This window comes from Danio aesculapii, chromosome 12 (genome assembly GCF_903798145.1).
Source record: "Danio aesculapii chromosome 12, fDanAes4.1, whole genome shotgun sequence".
Lineage (NCBI taxonomy): Eukaryota > Metazoa > Chordata > Actinopteri > Cypriniformes > Danionidae > Danio > Danio aesculapii.
In genome coordinates, this window is record NC_079446.1 from 4,528,277 (window position 1) to 4,547,435 (window position 19,159).

The following is a 19,159-nucleotide window of genomic DNA, read 5'->3' on the forward strand; positions in this document are numbered from 1 at the left end:
CCATTTGGCGCCGGACTACGAGCGGGTTTAAAATAAGGTTAGAAAAACAGCTCTACACAAGCACAGACAAAGAGTGCTGAGAAAGACACTCCACGTGATGGAACATTGGTGGAATAGATTTTATTTTCATTTTCTACTGTAGTTGTGAGGCGCAAATTGAAGCCACTTCCAAAATAATGACCACAGATTAGATATATATTTTAAAATGTCATGTATTCCTGTGATGCAATGCAGAATTATCAGCTTCATTACTTCAGTCACTCCTTCAGAACTCAGTCTAATTTGCTGATTTGGTGCTCAGTTATTTTCAATACTCAAATATCATTATTAATAAAGGTTCATTATTAATAAATCTGCTTTTCAATGGGTCATCTAACAGTGACATTAATATTATCTTACTCTACAGGGTGAGCCATTTATATTGATACACATTAATAAAATGAGAATGGTTGGTGATATTAACGTCCTGTTTTTGGCACACTAGTACATGTGAGGGGGCTTGTAAATAACTCATCAAAGAATAAAGTTACATTAAAACCAAGCACACTATTGTTTTTTCTTGTGAAATTCCCAATACGTTTATTAAGGTGTATCCATAAAAACGGCCCACCCTGTAGAACCACTAGTATTTTACCAGTGTGATATGTGGAAATGTCCCATAAAGTCTAATATTATTAATTTTAGTCATGTTCATCTATGTAAAGCAGCTATCTAGACCAGTGTTTCCCAACCCTGTTCCTGGAGGCACACCAACAGTACATATTTTGGATGTCTCCCTTTTCTGACCCATTAACTTCAGGTGTTGGAGTCTCTTCTGATGTTATGATAAGTTGATTCAGGTGTGTTTGATTAGGGAGAGGTTGAAAATGTGTACTGTTGGTGTGCCTTCAGGAACAGGGTTGGGAAACACTGATCTAGACCATTTCAATGTGCTGATGTCATTGGCCCATGAACATTTCCTGCTTGTTGTCAAACTATTTCATGTCTGTAACAAGAGATTCATTCATAACTTGATGTTATAACTGCTATTGTAACATAATTTATTAATTTGTGGAACTTTTTGGACTCTAAGAAGCTATGGAAATTTTAAATGTAATATTGTTGTTTACATCCCTCAAAATGGTCTATACTTTTTTTTTTCATTAAAATTTAAACTGCTGGGTTTATTTTATCATAAAATTTTAATTAATCACAGCACCAAGTACGTAATACACTCAAAAAAAATATATATATATATTGCTGCTCATTTATAGTGAGCTGAAACAACACAATTCTTGAGATTTTTTTACTTGTTTTGTGTTCAATCCACTTAAATTTGTAAAAACTAACACGTTAACTTAAATGATTTGTGTTGGGGCAACATGAGGAACTGTGTGGAACCCTGCAAGCACATTTTTTATGTTAATCACGCCTGTGGCATTGAAAATTCTGTGACTACTACCTTTTGTTCTTTAACACTTTACTGTAAGATTTCATTTGTTAACATCAGCTAATTTAACGAAAGTCAATTATACTGTAAAAAATGCTAGACGCCACAGAATCAATTTGTATTGAGATAACATGAATGAATTAAGTTACCTTATAAATAGGCCCACACGGAATCTGCGCACACAGAATTCTGCAGATTTTTAGCCCATAATTGTTTCTGTTTATTGATTTGTGTAAATGTGTGTAAACATATTTATTCCGTTTTTTTATCAATTTCAGTAATATTATTGACAAATATTAAAATGTTCATCTGATTTATTTACAATACAGTTTGTAAAGTAGTATTTTCTGTTCTGTTGTCTTTTAGGAGATATATTATATGAGGGACTTGCTTTTGTTTACCAAATAAAAAAAAGTGGATCTAATCGGATTTGCATTGTAAACATTAAATAAATGTTTTTAATACATTAAAGTTTTTGTTATGATCCTCCCAAAATCATTCCATATAAATCCACAGATTTTTAACAAAATTCTGTGCAGAAATAACAAAAAATGTCCGCAGATTCCGTCTGGCCCTACTTATAAGTTTTTTTTTAATTTAAGTGGACTGAATAAAATCAGTTAGGCTGTCTCCAAAAAAACTTAATAATTGTGTTGATTAGGCTCATTTTAAATGAGTCAAATTAACAGCACATGCCATTTTTGGGATTGTAGTAACTATAAAATCATTCATTAATCTTAGCTGATGCTTATTTGTTAACACCAAAAACTGTCAGGTTTGTCCATATTTGAGCCAACAAATGTTTTTTTCTATAAAGCCTTAAAGTGACAACATTATAGTTCATGAAAAAATGGTTCTTCTTATTATTATATATTAAATAATATCATTGAAAACTGCTTAAAATGTTTGCGTAAATGTTTTTGAGGACCAAGTGAGTATATTATAAATGCACCAAAAAAAAATGCTGTGTTTTTAATTAACCCAAACTTGAGTCAAATATGAACAAATTGAATATTGGGTTATTTTTTTTCTATTAAATTTAAATTACACTTTTTGATTTGTAATGTTTAATTTATAGTGCAGGGCAAAGATTAATCGTGATTAATCGCATCCAAAATCAATGTTTTGACAAAATATATGCGTGTGTGCTGTGTAATATGTGTGCATATCTGAGAAAATGTTTATTTATATTTAGGTACATAATATATATGTATATGATACAAATTGGCGATGCGGTGGCGCAGTGGGTAGCGCTGTCGCCTCACAGCGAGAATTCCGCTGGTTCAAGCCTCGGCTGGGTCTGTTGGCATTTTCTGCATGGAGTTTGCATGTCCTCCCCGTGTTGGTGTGGGTTTCCTCCGGTTTCCCCCACAGTCCAAACACATGCACTATAGTGAATAGAATGAACTAAATAGGCTGTAGTGTATGAGTGTGTGTGAATGCGAGTGCGTATCTGTGCTTCCCAGTACTGGGTTGTGGCTGAAAGGGCATCCGCTGTGTAAAACTTATGCTGGAATAGTTGGCGGTTCATTCCGCTGTGGTGACCCCTGATGAATAAGGGACTAAGCCGGAGGAAAATGTATGAATGATACAAATAATATAGATTTAAATAGTTAAGCAAAAAAGTTTTGTATAGTTTTGTTTTATGTATGTGTGTGTATTACGTATGCATAATAAATATATATAATACACAAGCATATCTAATGTCAAAACATACTATATTTTGATTGGGATAAATTGTGATTAATCTTTGCTCAGCACTAATAACTTACAAGGACAAATTTGTTAATGTGTATTGATAACCTGTGCATAAAAAAAAGTTAATTTGTGATAATCCCATCATCCCATTGAATGTCCACTAGCAGGCACTGTATTCCATCTTCCAATGAACATTCAGGACATCGTTCTGTCTCCAATACATGGTCATTCAAGCTCAAGTATTAAATGTCTTTTTCCACTTGCCCTTTAGATTGATTTCCAGCGCAGTTTCTCTATGTGGATCTGCTGATCTTTTCTTTAAGTCTGCGATGGAGCTCCTGTCTGAGCAGATCTCTCTCCTTCCGGATCCCCTGGAGGACGGTGCGGTTCTCCTGAGCTCGTCGCACCAGATACGGCAGCGTGTCGTCCACCGATCCGTACGGCACTGACTTGTACACTGAGAAACCATGCTGAGCTGAGAAGACAACATTAATACATTTATCCCTGAACATACAGCATTCGTGTTGTAACAGAAGTATTTTATCCATTCATTTTTAACATGGAGATTTTAAAGTACACATGAAATCAAAGCTAATATTGATTTTGTTAGCTCACATTGCTAGTTTTGTGGTGAACAATTCATCTGTGCATGACTCTGAGTAAAAAAAAACCCTAAAATTGAAATCTGAAAATGCACTTCCTGTTTAGTTCTCAGATCACGTCTGTTTGAGGTATTGAGCATGGGGTAACATACTTAACCACGGCCCTTTGCAACAGAAATGTGCAAATAACTCTCCCGAAAGCTTTTTCCCGATCCTTAGTACATCCAATTAGCTCGCAGTGAAATAAAAACAAGAAACCTACTGTTTTCTCATTGAATATTCTGTTTCTCTACACTCTCAGAAATAAAGGGATAGGAGCTGTCACTGGGGCAGTACCTTTTTAAAAGATACATATTTGTACCCAGAGTCCACAGTGCACTCTCAGAAATAAAGGTACGCAAGCTGTCCCTGGGGTGGTACCTTTTAAAAAGGTACAAATTTGTACATAAAAGATCCATATTAATACCTCAAGGGTACATATTAGTACCTCAAAAGTACAAAAGTGTTCCTTTTAAAATTTTTAGGTACTAATATATACTTTTAAGGTACCAATATGGACCCTTCAAGTACAAATGTGTACTTTTTGAAAAGGTACCACCCCAGTTACAGCTCGTGTACCTTTATTTCTAGTTTAACTCTTTTTATTAACAATTCTTAATCAGAGAGGTACTACAAATGAGAGAAAGAAAAACAACAACACATTATTTTCAAAATGTTGAGGAGAAAAATACTGAGTGGTAATTAAACACATTCCTTACTCTCTGAACCATATTGAGATGGAAATAAAGTAAACAACAACAACAAAAAAGGAACAAACAAACCAAACCATAAAAAAGGGGGAAAAAAAGAAAACATACATATACATAATAATAAATTAACAAATGACACTCAAGTAGGCCATTACTGTTAAATGTAAAATATCACGCAATTTCTTTCCCTAATACACTCTTAGATAAGTTTGTATCATTCAAAAGCAAGAGGGGAAAAAAAGAAAAAAGACATACAGACAGGGTTAAATATGCAAGACGGGATATATAAAGCTATTTTTTTAAATACAACAGAAACGGTTGCCAAGCTGTATAGAATTTCTCTGTTTTGCCCTTGATTGTATATCTAATTTTTTCAACTTGAATGAACTGTAACAGGTCATACATCCAATGAAAGTAGTTTGGCGGAGAAGGTTTTTTCCCAGTTCAATGTGTACCTTTATTTCTGAGAGTGTGGTACCTAAAAGGTGCTTATTAGTGCCCAAATGTACCTAAAAAGTACCTTTGAGGTACCATTATGGACTCTTCAGGTACAAATATGTACCTTTTGAAAAAGTGCTGCCCTGGAGACAGCTCTTGTACCTTTATTTCTGATAGTGTAGGTACTGCATCACAATACGAAAAAAATGCTTGCAGCTTCTGGTTCATGTTGACTTTAAAAGGTCTATCTTAGATATTCATAAGGTATGAACCAAACTGACCAGCATCAAGATGAATCAAATACAAACTTATAGATTTTAATTGAAAAATATATAAAAATCAGAAAAAGATAAGATGGTGCAGAACTGTAAACTTAGCAGCTTTAAAGGGATAGTTCACCCAAAAATGAAAGTTTACTCTCTATTTACTCTCTCACATGGTTTCAAGGGTTTTTTTTTCTGTTGGACACAAAATAAGTTGTTTCCGAAAAACGTTGAAAACCATTGACTTCCACAGTAGGAAAAACAAATACTAAGGAAGTCAATGGTTACAGCTATTCAACATTTCTCTAAATATTTACTTTTGATTTCAAACAGAAGAAACTCAAACAGGTTTGTGAGAGGGAAGAGTGAGTAAATGGCGCCAACTATTTCAAACTATCACTTTAATGAGGAAAAGAACTACACTCCCATGATGCATTGTGAATGACTTAATTAAATAAAAAATTATGGAAACATCTAAGACTATTAGTTGCTAAAAGGGATACAGCTACAGCTGGAATTAACGAGAATTATTTATATAATTCATTAAATTACCCATTAAAGTATTTTTTTTAAATGTCCACCCCTACCTCAACTATAAACTCAACCATCACAGTACTGTAAAAACAGTAATTATACAGGTTTGTGACAAGGGAAGAGTGAGTGAATAACGACAATAATTTTCATTTTTCCAAAATATCCCTTTAATGAAAAAAGAACCACAATCCCATGATGCCTTGTGAACGAGTTTATTAAATTAAAATGACAGAGACATCTAAAACTATTTGTTTAAATTAGTTGATTACATTTATAGAACATTAGATTTTAGATGTTTAAAGTATTAAAGTATTTAAATGTTTAAAGTGTTGTGATTATGTCAATCACATTGCTTCCTAGGAGTGGGTGGAGCTAAAAAAAACAAACAGTGTTAGTGCGATTTACTCGCTGCAACTCTGATTGGTGGATTGGCTGAAGAGCGCCATAGGAAATGTAGTTTTTCACCTTTAAACAATTCCGTTTAAAATGAGCACATCTGTCTTGTCTGGTTCATGGTTTACTGTTAAAATTAAGTTTGCTTTTTGTGTAAATGGATGTTTTTTTTACTTCTGCAACTCTGAGATTTCTTACCTAGAGTTAGAGAGACGTGGTCACACATGCCCAACAGCTGACCAAAGCACACAGAGTTTCCATCTCTGTGAAGTCCCAGCTCTACCATACTGAAACACACAAATAACAACTCACCCATCTTTATACTAATGATTATACTAGAACAATATGCAACAGATTAAATTTTTTTAAATTACTAAAATAAAATAATGTAATGTAATATAATGCATTATTTTAAATGTATCTTCTTATACTCTTTTACCTTGTACCCTGTCTTTTTGTTCAGCATAGTGGTCAACAATTGTTGTTTACTTGTGATTAATTAAATAAATTAAATGAAAATGAAAATATTTACTGCGTCACAGCCCGTCTGACCGATTCTTCATTGTGAGTGGCAACAATCATCATGTAGCGCTCCGGTTTCTCTGCAATCAGCTTCAACATGAGCTCTAGACATCCGTTATAACTGCAAACAAATCAAGACTTGAATGAAAAATTATGGACTTCACATTTCTCATTTTGTTAAACTAGAAAAAAATCAGACACGCAATAAAGGGGAACTTCTAAAACTTAGCTCTAATTTAAAATAAAGAGTCTGGAATCATCTGCAATTATAATTATGTTTCATCTTGAATACTGTTTTTTTTATTATTTATTTACTATAATTATTATTATTTGTATTTTATTTAATTTCTTTTTACACCTATGATATTATTGTGCATATCTGTCTGGATGACCGGGTTGTATTTTTTATTTTGTTAAGTGTTTTGTTTTGTTTAGAGTATGTGCAAATACATTGATCAAGCATTCTTTTAACATTCTTCAGTCTTTCTGTATCAATAATTGTAACTGTAAATCCTGCCGAGTTGGAGAAAATGAAAATGCATATTGGATTCTTTCATAGCATGTCCTAAAAAAATTACATAAAAAGACAATGTCAGAAAAATGTATTGAATGTGGCCTTTTTTAGTGTACTGCAAATTCTATACTGTATAATATAATAATAATAATATAGTACGGCTGAATGCACCTAAAACTAATTTTGCTTTAATTGAATGCATTTTAAATCTGACATTATTTTAATCAACTTCTGCAGTGCTTTTAAGAAATAAAGTTCTAGTATAATGAAACCAGCATTATTTGTGTTACTATTATTGCATTTAAAGTTAATACTTTTCACGTTTAAATACAAAAATCTAAAACAATTTCAGTAGAATGCGTATATTTCAAAGTATATTTTAGTAAAGCAAAGTAATATTTTAGTCACTTTTTGTTTCTTATTTATTTGTCATCTGAAATCAAAGAATCACCTGTCATTAGTATGCTCCCATGATTCATGGATTGGATCTGTCCGTCCTTCTTTTTCAGCTAATTTTCTTTCTTTGTCCATGTAAGCTCCTCTTACGAGTTTAACGCCGAAACAAAAACTCTGATTGATGGACGTCTGAACGGCATCAAGTAATAGATTTCTCGATTCCTGTAGGTGAAGAAATACAATAGAAGCCATAGCCACACACAATGAGATTTTGTTTTACAGAATTAAAATCAGAGGACATTCTAACAGTGTTGGGAAAGTTACTTTTAAAAGCAATCCATTACAATCTTGGGTTACTTTTTAAAGTAAGTAATGCAATATGTTACTTTTTACATTGCAGTTTTATCTGGACTGAGTTTACTTGTTTGTAACAATATTATAAAATGCTTATTTTTGACAGTAAGGCCTTTATACACCAACAATTAAACATTAATAAACTTCAGGATGAAGGAAATGTAAAATCGTGTCTGAGATCTAGTTGAGAACAACCCAGCAGTTCAAACTAAATGGACAGCATGATAAACGATGAATGAAATTTCAACACTATTCAGCAATAAGTACTGAGTTTACATCTCAGTTTTTAGTCATTTAAAGAGATACTCAATCTCTTTTAATGCAGGTGATAATAAATGTTCACTTTTAAGCAGGACCTACAATAAATATATAATTTTTACATTAATATTTACAAATTATTCCTGCAAAAATAGGTAAACAAAATCGGAATACATTTATTCAAAGCGTTTTAGCACCACTGAAGAGAGTTAATCATGTGGAGATAAAAGTGAGGTTATTAATGTCTAATAATAGTCTAGCACTTGAAGGCTAAATAAAGTACATGCACTGTAAAATATGCAATGTTTATTTTACTACACTGTTAAACTTGTCTTGCAAACAAATACTTACTAATACCCCCTTAGCGGCGCCCCTGCATGACGGTTATGTCTATTTGTGTGTGCGCGTACACCTGATGACGTCGCGCAAATTCAAATTTGCCGCCACTTTTAGTTGTTTCTGTAACGGTTGCTCACTGTAGCACAACGACCGAATACTTATTAAGTGAACTCAAGCTATATCTATTTGGAAACGCGTGATAAAATAACCAGCACTTTCAGTGAACCTGCATTTCACTGCATATCGTACTGTGTATAGCTGTGAATGTGTCAAATACTATTGGAATTTGGACCTGTTTCATCAACTAACTAACGACCCATTCTGACGACACTACAGCAGGCATCATGCCAACTGACTGAGGTAGGTCTTTCATACAATACGCGAGTGATATTTTATATAGTTTAGCTGTCCAATTATGTTGTGTAGTTTGTTAAGGTGTAGTTTAAACACTAAAGTTAACATTTATAAACGGCGTCTAGTCACAAAACTGGTGAAAACTGCAGTAGAGCAGCCATTCTTTAAATTTCAAAAAGATCAGCACCTCATCTCTGGAGACTCAAAACAAACTTAAATTAATAAACTTCATATTCACATCAAAGTCCAAATTGAGGGGAAATGTTGAAATTGGCTGTAATCGTAAGTAAATCCAGTAATTTATCCTGTTTACACTTCATACTCATCTGCATTTACTCTTGCAGTGTAAAAATGAGTTAAAATTAGTTACTTTACTAAATGAGTTACTTTACTTAAAAAGGTAAGCCATTTGTAACTTGGAACTGTTAACTTGACTTAATTTTATAAGTATGAACAATTCATTTACTTAATAATTTTAAGAGGTTTACTCACTTTTTGTAAGTAAAGTCAACTAATCGCTTTTTACCGAGTGGTTTCTCTCAACATGGGGGAGAGCTGTAAATGTGAAACCAAAGTAACTGCCTTTTTTAAGTAGAAAACAATAACAGAAACTAATGTACCCTTTTCACAAGACTGTTATGACGCGTTTAATAGTCATCATATTCTTAAATCCTTTAAAGTTTTTAGGATTTTGATTTTTAAAAAACTTATGAACAGGTATATGCGTTTATGTATGTATTATATCATCTTTGCATAAAATTACAAAAAACCAATGACCGCTTAAGCAAGGTGTTTCTAATGCAGCATCTATGGGGCTGAGAGTAAATTTGACGTTATTCTTTCCTCTGGCTCCCATCATCAGACACTATATCTCACACTATTTTTTTTTTCCTTTTTCTGAAAGTCTCCATAACACCAACATGGCGTTTTTCCTTCATTATTTCAGCAAACAGGATTGTAAAAAATATATTTGTTTACCCAACTATGATGACCTCACTGCTGAAAAGAGTCTTTATTTCTTCAAATGTTAAACTGAAAACATTATTCCCGAAATGCATGATTGTTTAAAAACAGGTTTGATTTCCACTGTATGTTTCTAATGCCCCCACCACTGAATAATGCGGTGTAGTTTTTGTTCACCTTCAGATAGCACTGGTATGTGTTCCAGATCCAGGCGCTTTGTTGATTGAATTTCTTCATCATGGCCATTGTGATGAGTGACAGCGCAGGATTCATATATGTGTACTCGGCATCCACCAGGACACGCACTTTATTAACACTCGCCTGAAAACATTCACAGCGTTAACATTCATTTTGAACATTTTGCCAATTTATGCAATTTAATTTTAGTACTTCTCCGATTTTGTTGAGCCTCCGAAGACCAAATAGCAGGTGTGTGTTTTCACTCTCAGTCAGACCAGGAAACAAGACTTCCTATTGGTTAAAAAGAACACCATTTAAAGAATATTTAAAATTAAGGCAGGGTTGCCAGGTCCAAGAAAGTCAAAATGTAAAAGTAGTCAATTTTTTCAACTCTAGGTAAGAAATCTCAGAGTTGCAGAAGAAAAAAAACATTCATTTTCACTATAAGCAAACTTAATTTTAAAAATAACCCATGTACCATTAAAGACAGATGTGCTAATTTTAAACGTAGTTGTTTAAAGTTGAAAAACTACATTACCCATGGTGCTCTACAGCAAATCCACCAATCAGGCATTTGCTAGATTCCCACAAAGTGAAATCTTTACCATGTTCTCTCTCATGTTTTGTGGTAAATACACATACTTGTAGATACAGATTACGTTTAAAAGTACTGACTGACACACACTCAAGGTTTTTTATAGAAAATAAAAGATAATATTTTACCTCTCCATCCATGGCTTTGACAAGCAAGTTCAGATCATACAGTTCTGTTTTCAGCAGAGAGGTAAGCTTAACCTAAACAAGAATAAATATTTATGAATGCTGCGAGTTCATATATAGGACATATATGTTCTATACATTCAGGGGACATATATATTTTTGGCATATATGGGACATATATGTTTCTGACAAATATGGGACATATAAGTGTTTTACATATATGGACATACATGTCAATATATGAACTCGCAGCATTCATTTTAAAAAGAGAAAAAAGAGCTGTTCCAACAGTGCAAAATTTATTCAAAAGTAATAATTATTTAAATTGCTGCATTTATTCTGTCTAAAACATTGCAAAAGCTAAAATTTTGTGAAATATTGTTACATTTTAATATATTACAGTTTATATTTGTTCTATCTGAATAGATTTTAAAATCTAATTTGTTCATTATTAATTAATTAACTTTTATATCCATTACTCCAGTCCTTCGTGTTCTTCAGAAATCATTTTAATACACATATTTATTATACTCGCTGCTTAATATTATTATTATCCCAAACTCCGGATTGGTAGCATATCAGAGAGAACTCTAATCTTTAAATAAATAAATAAATAAATAAATATATATATATATATATATATATATATATATATATATATATATATATATATATATATATATATATATATATATATATATATATATATATATATATATATATTTAGTATAACATGAAACGCACACACAGTTCAGGGCTGACTAGAGCTGTGATCTTCAGCTGCATCATGGGATTGTTACTCCATCCATTACTGTGAGACATGAGGACACACTCCAGCATGGCCGACAGGTTATCTTCATACCGCTTTTCCCTGTGGATATAATGTTTGGCATGTTTTGCAACCCCAGCAACTGATACAAGAAAATTGTACAAAAAGAGCAAAGAAAATCAAAGCATGTGTTATTATAAGGAAATAGCAAGTAATGAGTCTTGGAAAAAATCATTATACTAAAGGGTTTCAAATTAATGGGCACTCAAAAGCAAAAATGTCTGTGAAATTTAAATGCATACATGGGACATATATGTTTCTGACATATATGCGACATATCTGTGTTATACATGTAAGGGACATATATGTTTCTGGCATATATGTACACACATATAACACATATATGTCCCATATTTGCCAGAAACATATATGGATCTATGCCAGATTCATATATGTGAGAAACAAATATGTCCATATATGTAAAACACATAAATGTCCTATATATATATATATATATATATATATATATATATATATATATATATATATATATATATATATATATGTGTGTGTGTGTGTGTGTGTGTGTGTGTGTGTGTGTGTGTGTGTGTGTGTGTGTGGTTTATATGACATTTATGTGCCAGACATATATTTTACTGACATATATGGAACATATACTGTATGTGTTTTACATATATGGACATATACGCTTTTGGCATACCTCTTTATTTTCTTTACTTATCGATCGCGCATCAAATATTTGATTAATAAAAGTTAATATTAAAAACTGATCAATAATATTATTGGGAAAATGTGATTTTTTTAATACATTCAGATTTTTAATTTTAATGTAATTTGTAATTATTTGCATTTGATAATCTAATTTGTATTTATTAATTTTAATAAAATTGTGAATTTATCTAAATCTTTATTATGTCATAATTTTTATATTATTAAGTATAAAAATATATATATTATTAAGTATTACACTTTTATCAATTTTATTTTTTTATGCAATTTTTTATTCATATTAATACACATTTATTTATTTTTTCTTATTTTATTAAATAAACAATTGAAATATTTACTTATTTATTTTACATTTATTCAAAATGGGTTTTGGTGGGATCTCTAAATGCTTTGTTGTACCCTCCAGCGGGTTCCTGGACCCCTGGCATAGAGTTTTTACACAACTGAATACAAAGGATTGCCACCTTGTGGACATTAATTTGTTGGAGAAAAAAAAAAACCTAGCGGCCTATGCTACACTGATGAAGTCACATTCAATGTCTGCATAATCTAGCAAAATGATAACGGTAGTGTTTTTTAAGGTTTGTGGTACATAAAAGATCAAGCAATATAACTTTTTATTCCACTCAAATCATCCAATTGTGTGTCTTTCTGCATAAACTTTAGACTTTTAAACTTTAGACACACTGCATAAATTGTTTATTAATTTATGTTGAAGACTTCAATCTAATAATTTTACAGAAATAAAATGTATTAGATATTTTATTTTAATTATTAGAATAATTTACTGTAAGAAAGATAGATAATCAAATAATTTAGAACATTACTTTAGTCACAATTTACAATACAATGTTCATTTATAAACTTTTTTGGGGGATTTAAAAAAATCAATTATGGCCATAAAAATAAGGGTTCGGGTTAGAAATGTAAACACGTGATAGTAAATCACCTCCAAGTCTTTTAATAATAACAAATCAGCAGTTTGGATTCTCACCCGGTGCTCTCCCCCAGGTCCTCTTCGATGGGCACTGCCAGCATTGGATGGAGGCCCAGAGAGCTCATCTTCTGCATGGAGTCTGCGATCTCTCCTTCTGTTTCTCCAGCAACAAACTGAGCGTAAACAGACGGACGGAGGACCATGCAGAAACATCGCTTTCCTAGAACCCTCCTCGAGAAAGACATCAGCTTCACACACCACACAACAACAACAGACATTAGTGCATTTAGATGTTAAATGTAGACCAAAAACATCAAGTGATTTAAATACTACTACAACATATGTAGTCCAATCTGTAGAGACTATTTCTATGACTATTATGTGAGAACAAATAATCATGTTAAAATCTGTTAAAAATCTGGGGCATGCAAAGTTTATTGTGTTTAAATTGTAAATAAAATAATCACATTGCAGGTCATAGGTTTGATAACAAATAATACATATAATCTATTAAGGTTTGTGTTTGAAATGTTACTAGACTCATTTAGGGTTAAATAAAGTGTCCAAATGTAAAATTGGGGTACATCTTGCATCTCCAAGAATTTATTATTTTTCAAAAACTTTTTGATTAATTTAAGTTTTTGATTAATTTAAGTTTTGTTTAATAACAATGTAATACAAATATTTGTTTTATTTTATTTAAATAGTTATTTATTTTAGGCTTTTGATACTATCTGTGCCATTTTGATGACTGTTGCATTAAATTCAAATAAGATTGTGCTCTGTTCAATAGAGGGTGGGGCTACAAATGCCTATGTGTCTGCATAGTGGCAGATTCAAGAACAAGACTAACGTATGCTAATGAGGGAGAGATGGTCACTAGTGGGCGGAGCTTTATCCCTCTGATGACACGTACATAGGGAGAATGTCAATCAAAGTGTTTCTGCAGACTCTTTTTATCAAGTGTGAATCTAAAAAAAAAATATTTATATATTTTTACCATTAAAAACTGTTTATATTCACAAACTGTTGCAACATGACTGTGTTTAAACTCCTTATAAAAGTGATTTTTGCATAATAGGTCCCCTTTAACTGTTCCTCACCTTCCCGCAGTTGTTGACCAGCACAGGGAACGAGCAAAGCCTGAAGACACCGAGGGCCCGGATCAGCTCCCACAGACTCTTCACCCTGAACGCCTGAGGGTCCTCGAATTGCAGATACGCAGCTGGTGAGGGGTTTTTCAGCTCTCCACTACGCTTTGCTGCTGGGAACTGCGAGGCAGCCACGGTTTTGAGCCGCACACATATGAGACGACTCAACGCTGGAGGCCGGAGGAGAGAACACATCTCCACTGCTGGTATGAAGTCTAACACAAGATGTTTTTATCAAACTTTAACTGGTGAACCATTGATCTAATCTGAAGATGCTTATTCAGCACAGCTCATGTGATTAGATTTATTTTAGCCACACATACAAACCAAAGCGATGTGGTTCAGAGGAATGTATGAGTGAAACCTGTAAGCGTACATATGGATAAAATGCAGAAAAAGATCTTTATTAGTGTCCAGCTTTTAAAAATGTAACTGTAAATGTAATTTTTATAGTTAAAAAGCAAAACTAAAACCATAAAAAATTGTTGCTTGAAATAAAACCAATGTCAACTGAAATAGTATATTTTTAAAACAATATTTTTATTATTTTTTAACTTCATGATCAAAAATAACTACATCAAATTCTAAGTTTATATCTCACATTTATATTTGTACAAGTTTATTATACCAAAAAAACCCCTTTAAGTGTATTCTATAGTCTTTGATCACACGCACGCACGCACGCACGCACACACACACACACACACACACATAAATATATTACTGCATGAAGCACAATGCTAAAATGTTTTTTATTTTAGAAGTTTAGTCAGAATTTTAATTTGAAAACTTTTTTATCATAAGACTTTTACCATTTTTACCATGGTGAAAGACACTTTAAAGAATGAGAAAGCCAAATTAAATGCCACTGATATTTGCTGAGTAATATATTTTTTGCAATTTTAATTATGCAAATACTTATTCATTCATTCATTCATTTATTTTCCTTCGGCTTAGTCTCTTTATTCATCAGGGGTCGCCACAGCAGAATGAACCGTCAACTTATTCAGCATGTTTTACACAGCGGATGCCCTTCCAGCTGCAACCCAGTACTGGGAAACAGCCATACACACTCATTCACACACATACACTATGGCCAATTTAGTTAATTCACCTATAGCGCATGTGTTTGGACTGTGTGGGAAACTGAAGCACCAGGAGGAAACCCACGCCAACACGGTGAGAACATGCAAACTCAGACTCACAAACTCAAACTCACAGAATTGCCAACTGGCCCAGCCGGGCTCAAACCAGCAACCTTCTTGCTGTGAGGTGACAGTGTTAACCACTGAGCCACGTGTCACCCCAAATACTTATTTATATCATGCAATTGTTAAAAAAGGAAAAACATCAGAATTGCGACACTTCCAATTGCAAGAAAGTCAAAATTATGACATAAAAAGTCACAACTGCCTTTAACTTTTAATTTTTTTAGTCAGAGTAGACATTTCTCAGACTTCCATAGTATATTTTAATAATCAAAAAAAATTGGACACAACAAATGGCTATATAAAAAGGAAAACATAAAAATCAAGATAAGAAATACAATAAAAATATCCCAAATTCTCAGTATTAAAAGTGAAGCAAAGATTTTTTCCAAAGAAACCTGACATGCTTATGAAAATTTGTAAATGATTTCACTCACGTTTAATAACGGACAGACACACAGCAGATCCAGCTCCTGTGGGACGCGTGCAGATAAACACATAGCAGATGAATGGGGCAGAGAGGGTCTGCCGGTTAATGACTGACACGTCTGAACTTTGGGACATTTAGGGTGAATAGAGAGAGATTTGATTCCTCCTCCTCCTCCTTCTCTCTAAAATATAACAGCATCAATACTGTTTTTTTAACACCAGATGAGTTTTAGACAAAATTTGGAATCACACTATATTTTAAAGTCACTCTAAAGCAACAGCAAAGCTAATTCAGATTTTAAAAGAACTGACGATTCATTAAATCAACAACTGCAGGATTTTTAGGATACAGTTTTTATAAATGCAGGAAAACTGATAAGTGAGGGAATGAAGCAGATGTCAGACTGACCTTGGATCTTGGGAAAGACACCGATACTGATGTGAAAAGACTTTGTCCTGATTAGTCAATAATACTCGCAAACAAGAGACACAAAATAACACCAAACTTGAACACAAAATGTCTAACCACACAAAAAATACTACAGTAATCTTTCATAAAATGCATTCTATCGTAATGAACTATTCTCTAGTTGCTAATACGACACAATACTATAAAATGTTTTAAGCTACACCAGTTTACTGTAGTAAAACTATAGTATATAATACTAGTGTGGTGCAGAATTTGTTAACAAAGAGTTATTACTACAAAATATAAAGTAAAATACAAGTTACTATAGTTTTCCTTCATGTGGGGTAGATTTGGCAAAAATGCGACTTTAACAGTGATTCTGATGTTGATATTAATTATGCCATTAATAATATTTTCTCTGTAATAAATGGGACGTGTTGTATTATTTTCATACATTCATTCTCCTTCAGCTTAGTCCCTATATTCATCAGGGGTCACCACAGCAGAATGAACCCCCAACTTATCCGGCATATGTTTCCCAGTACTGGGAAACACCCATACACACTCATTCATACACTATATGGCCAATTTAGCTTATTCAATTCACCTATAGCGCATGTCTTTTGACTGTGGGGGAAATACACGCCAACACAGGGAGAACATGCAAACTCCACACTGAAATGCCAACTGGCCCAGCCGGGGCTCAAACCAGCGACTTTCTTGCTGTGAGGCAATCGTGCTATCCACTGTGCCACCGTGACGCCCAATACTACAATATACAAAGTATTATACACTTCACTTTATTCTTTCATGTGGGGTAGATTTGCGACTCTGACATTGATATTAATGATTATGCCATTAACAATTTTCTCGGGGACATGTTGTATTATTTTATGTGTGGCAATATTTTACAAACCTTTACGTCTGAGCACGTTGTGTTCCATTAGCCTCATCGTGTTTAATGATCACTTCGCTTTAAATGGGTCATCCTATGGCTTTTCAGTGTTTAGTAAATGTTTACATGGGTGAAGAACTTGTTTTTGAACAGCTGCTGTAAAACACAGATTTCCCACTGCTATTCAAGCGTCTACAATGTAAATGCTATGTAACCGTTTCTCTCTTCTATTGAACACAAATTAATATATATTGAAAAATTGCTTTCATATTATGTTTTCTTCATAATATGGAAGTCAATGGCTGTTTTTTTTTTTACATTTTTTTTATTGAAGAATGTTAGGTAACACATATAAATGAAAAATTAGGTAAAATGGTAACATTGACACCCATAATTATCACATAAAAATGTGATTACTATCAGATTAGACTAGTTTTGGGCATGTTTACAAAGGTATTACATTTCTAGTTACATTTACAAATAGTATCTGGGAAACTGAATTATAATATTATAAAAGTTACTAATTACTGGGGAAGTAATTTTTTTTTTACATGTAAAAAAACAAAAACTGTGATGTCCCCAATGCTTAATATGTTGAATGAAATTAAATTATTATTCTGAAACATTGTACATTATTCAGTAGCATAGTACTGTTGCTTTAGGAGACCACAACTGGCCAGCTAATAAGTTTAGACAAATTGTTTTACAATATTATTTCCCTCATTAGTCGCAATTCAATATTAAATTTGCACAAAACAATATTTTCAAAGGGCAGCACAATCACCTCACAGCAAGGAGGTCTCTGGTTCAAGCCTGGTTGGGTCAGTTGGCATTTCTGTGTGGAGTTTGCATGTTCTCCCAGTGTTCGCGTGGGTTTCCTCCGGGTGCTCGGTTTCCCCCACAAGTCTAAAAAACATGAATTGGGTTGGCTAAATTGTCCGTAGTGTATGGGTGTTTCCCAGTACTGGGTTGCAGCTGGAAGGGCATCCACTGCATAAAACATATGCTGGATAAATTGGCAGTTCATTCCGCTGTGGTGGCCCCAGATTAATAAAGGGACTAAGCCGAAAAGAAAATGAAAGAATATTATTAAACGATATTAAAGATATTTAGCGATATTTTCAAGTGTAAAAAAAAAAAAAGTTTTGCTACTAAATTCTTTTTAAATTAATTAATATTATTGACTAATATGAAAATGTTCATCTGATTTATGTACAATGCAGTTTGTTCAGTAATATTTCCTGTCTTCTAATAGATATATTATATGAGAGACTTGCTTTGTTTACCAAATAAAGTGGATCTAATTGGATTTGCATTTTAAACATTAAATACAAGTTTAAAATATATAATTTTTTATTTCACATATTAAGGTTTTAGTTATGACTCCCAAAATAATTCTGCAGAAATCCACAGATTTGTAACACAATTCTCCGCAGTAATAGCAAATAAACGTCCGCAGATTCCGTTTGGCCCTACTCATAGGACACCAAAACACTATGTCCAGAGCACGTTCTGTGACACCTTGAGAAATATGAGGGAACTTTCCAGGGAGTCTCCCATATTTTCCACCCATCTCTTTGCCTCCCCTTTTCACCCTCGTTGGCTTTCATATTAAAAATCCACCAGTAAATATGACCTTATTATAATTCAGCAGATAGTAGAATACAAAATATTTAAGGGTCATTTTGTAAAATATATACAACAATGAGAAAGCCAAAATATTAAACGTCATGGTTATAATTGTTAAATAATGCATTTTTTTAAACCAGGCGTCAAAAATTTCACACAATTTCAAAACAATGGGGAAAAATGACTTCAAAAAGATGCCAGCATCATAATTTTATTTTTACACACACTAGTAGGTAAAAATGTGTTGTTTCCTGCTTTTTTTATGCATTATATTTT

At 32.9% G+C, this 19,159-nt stretch overlaps 1 protein-coding gene across 2 annotated transcripts; it reads right to left on the reverse strand.

Moving 5' to 3' along the window:
- Window positions 1-95: 95 nt before the first annotated feature.
- Window positions 96-16,141, reverse strand: prodh2 (proline dehydrogenase 2). 2 transcript variants are annotated; one of them, XM_056470060.1, is made up of 11 exons: window positions 15,959-16,140; window positions 14,266-14,528; window positions 13,220-13,410; window positions 11,451-11,577; window positions 10,710-10,781; window positions 10,197-10,277; window positions 9,984-10,127; window positions 7,594-7,760; window positions 6,639-6,749; window positions 6,305-6,393; window positions 96-3,602 (listed from the first exon to the last, which is right to left on the reverse strand). In XM_056470060.1, exons 1-11 carry the CDS (start codon window positions 16,083-16,085, stop codon window positions 3,421-3,423), a joined length of 1,554 nt encoding a protein of 517 aa, XP_056326035.1. In that variant the 5' UTR covers window positions 16,086-16,140; the 3' UTR covers window positions 96-3,420. The 2 variants fall into 2 exon arrangements, with proteins under 2 accessions (XP_056326035.1, XP_056326036.1); XM_056470061.1 differs by lacking the exon at window positions 10,710-10,781 and having other exon boundaries at window positions 15,959-16,141.
- Between the last annotated feature and the right edge of the window lie 3,018 nt (window positions 16,142-19,159).

Excerpts from the sequence above, each read along its gene's own strand:
- prodh2 (XM_056470060.1), bottom strand. The coding sequence starts at position 16,085 with ATGTCCCAAAGTTCAGACGTGTCAGTCATTAACCGGCAGACCCTCTCT. Across the intron at positions 10,782-11,450 it reads TAGTCAGCCCTGAACTGTGT|GTTAAGCTTACCTCTCTGCT; the intron begins GTGCGTTTCATG and ends ATTCTTGTTTAG. Across the intron at positions 6,394-6,638 it reads GTCAGACGGGCTGTGACGCA|TATGGTAGAGCTGGGACTTC; the intron begins GTAAATATTTTC and ends TGTGTGTTTCAG.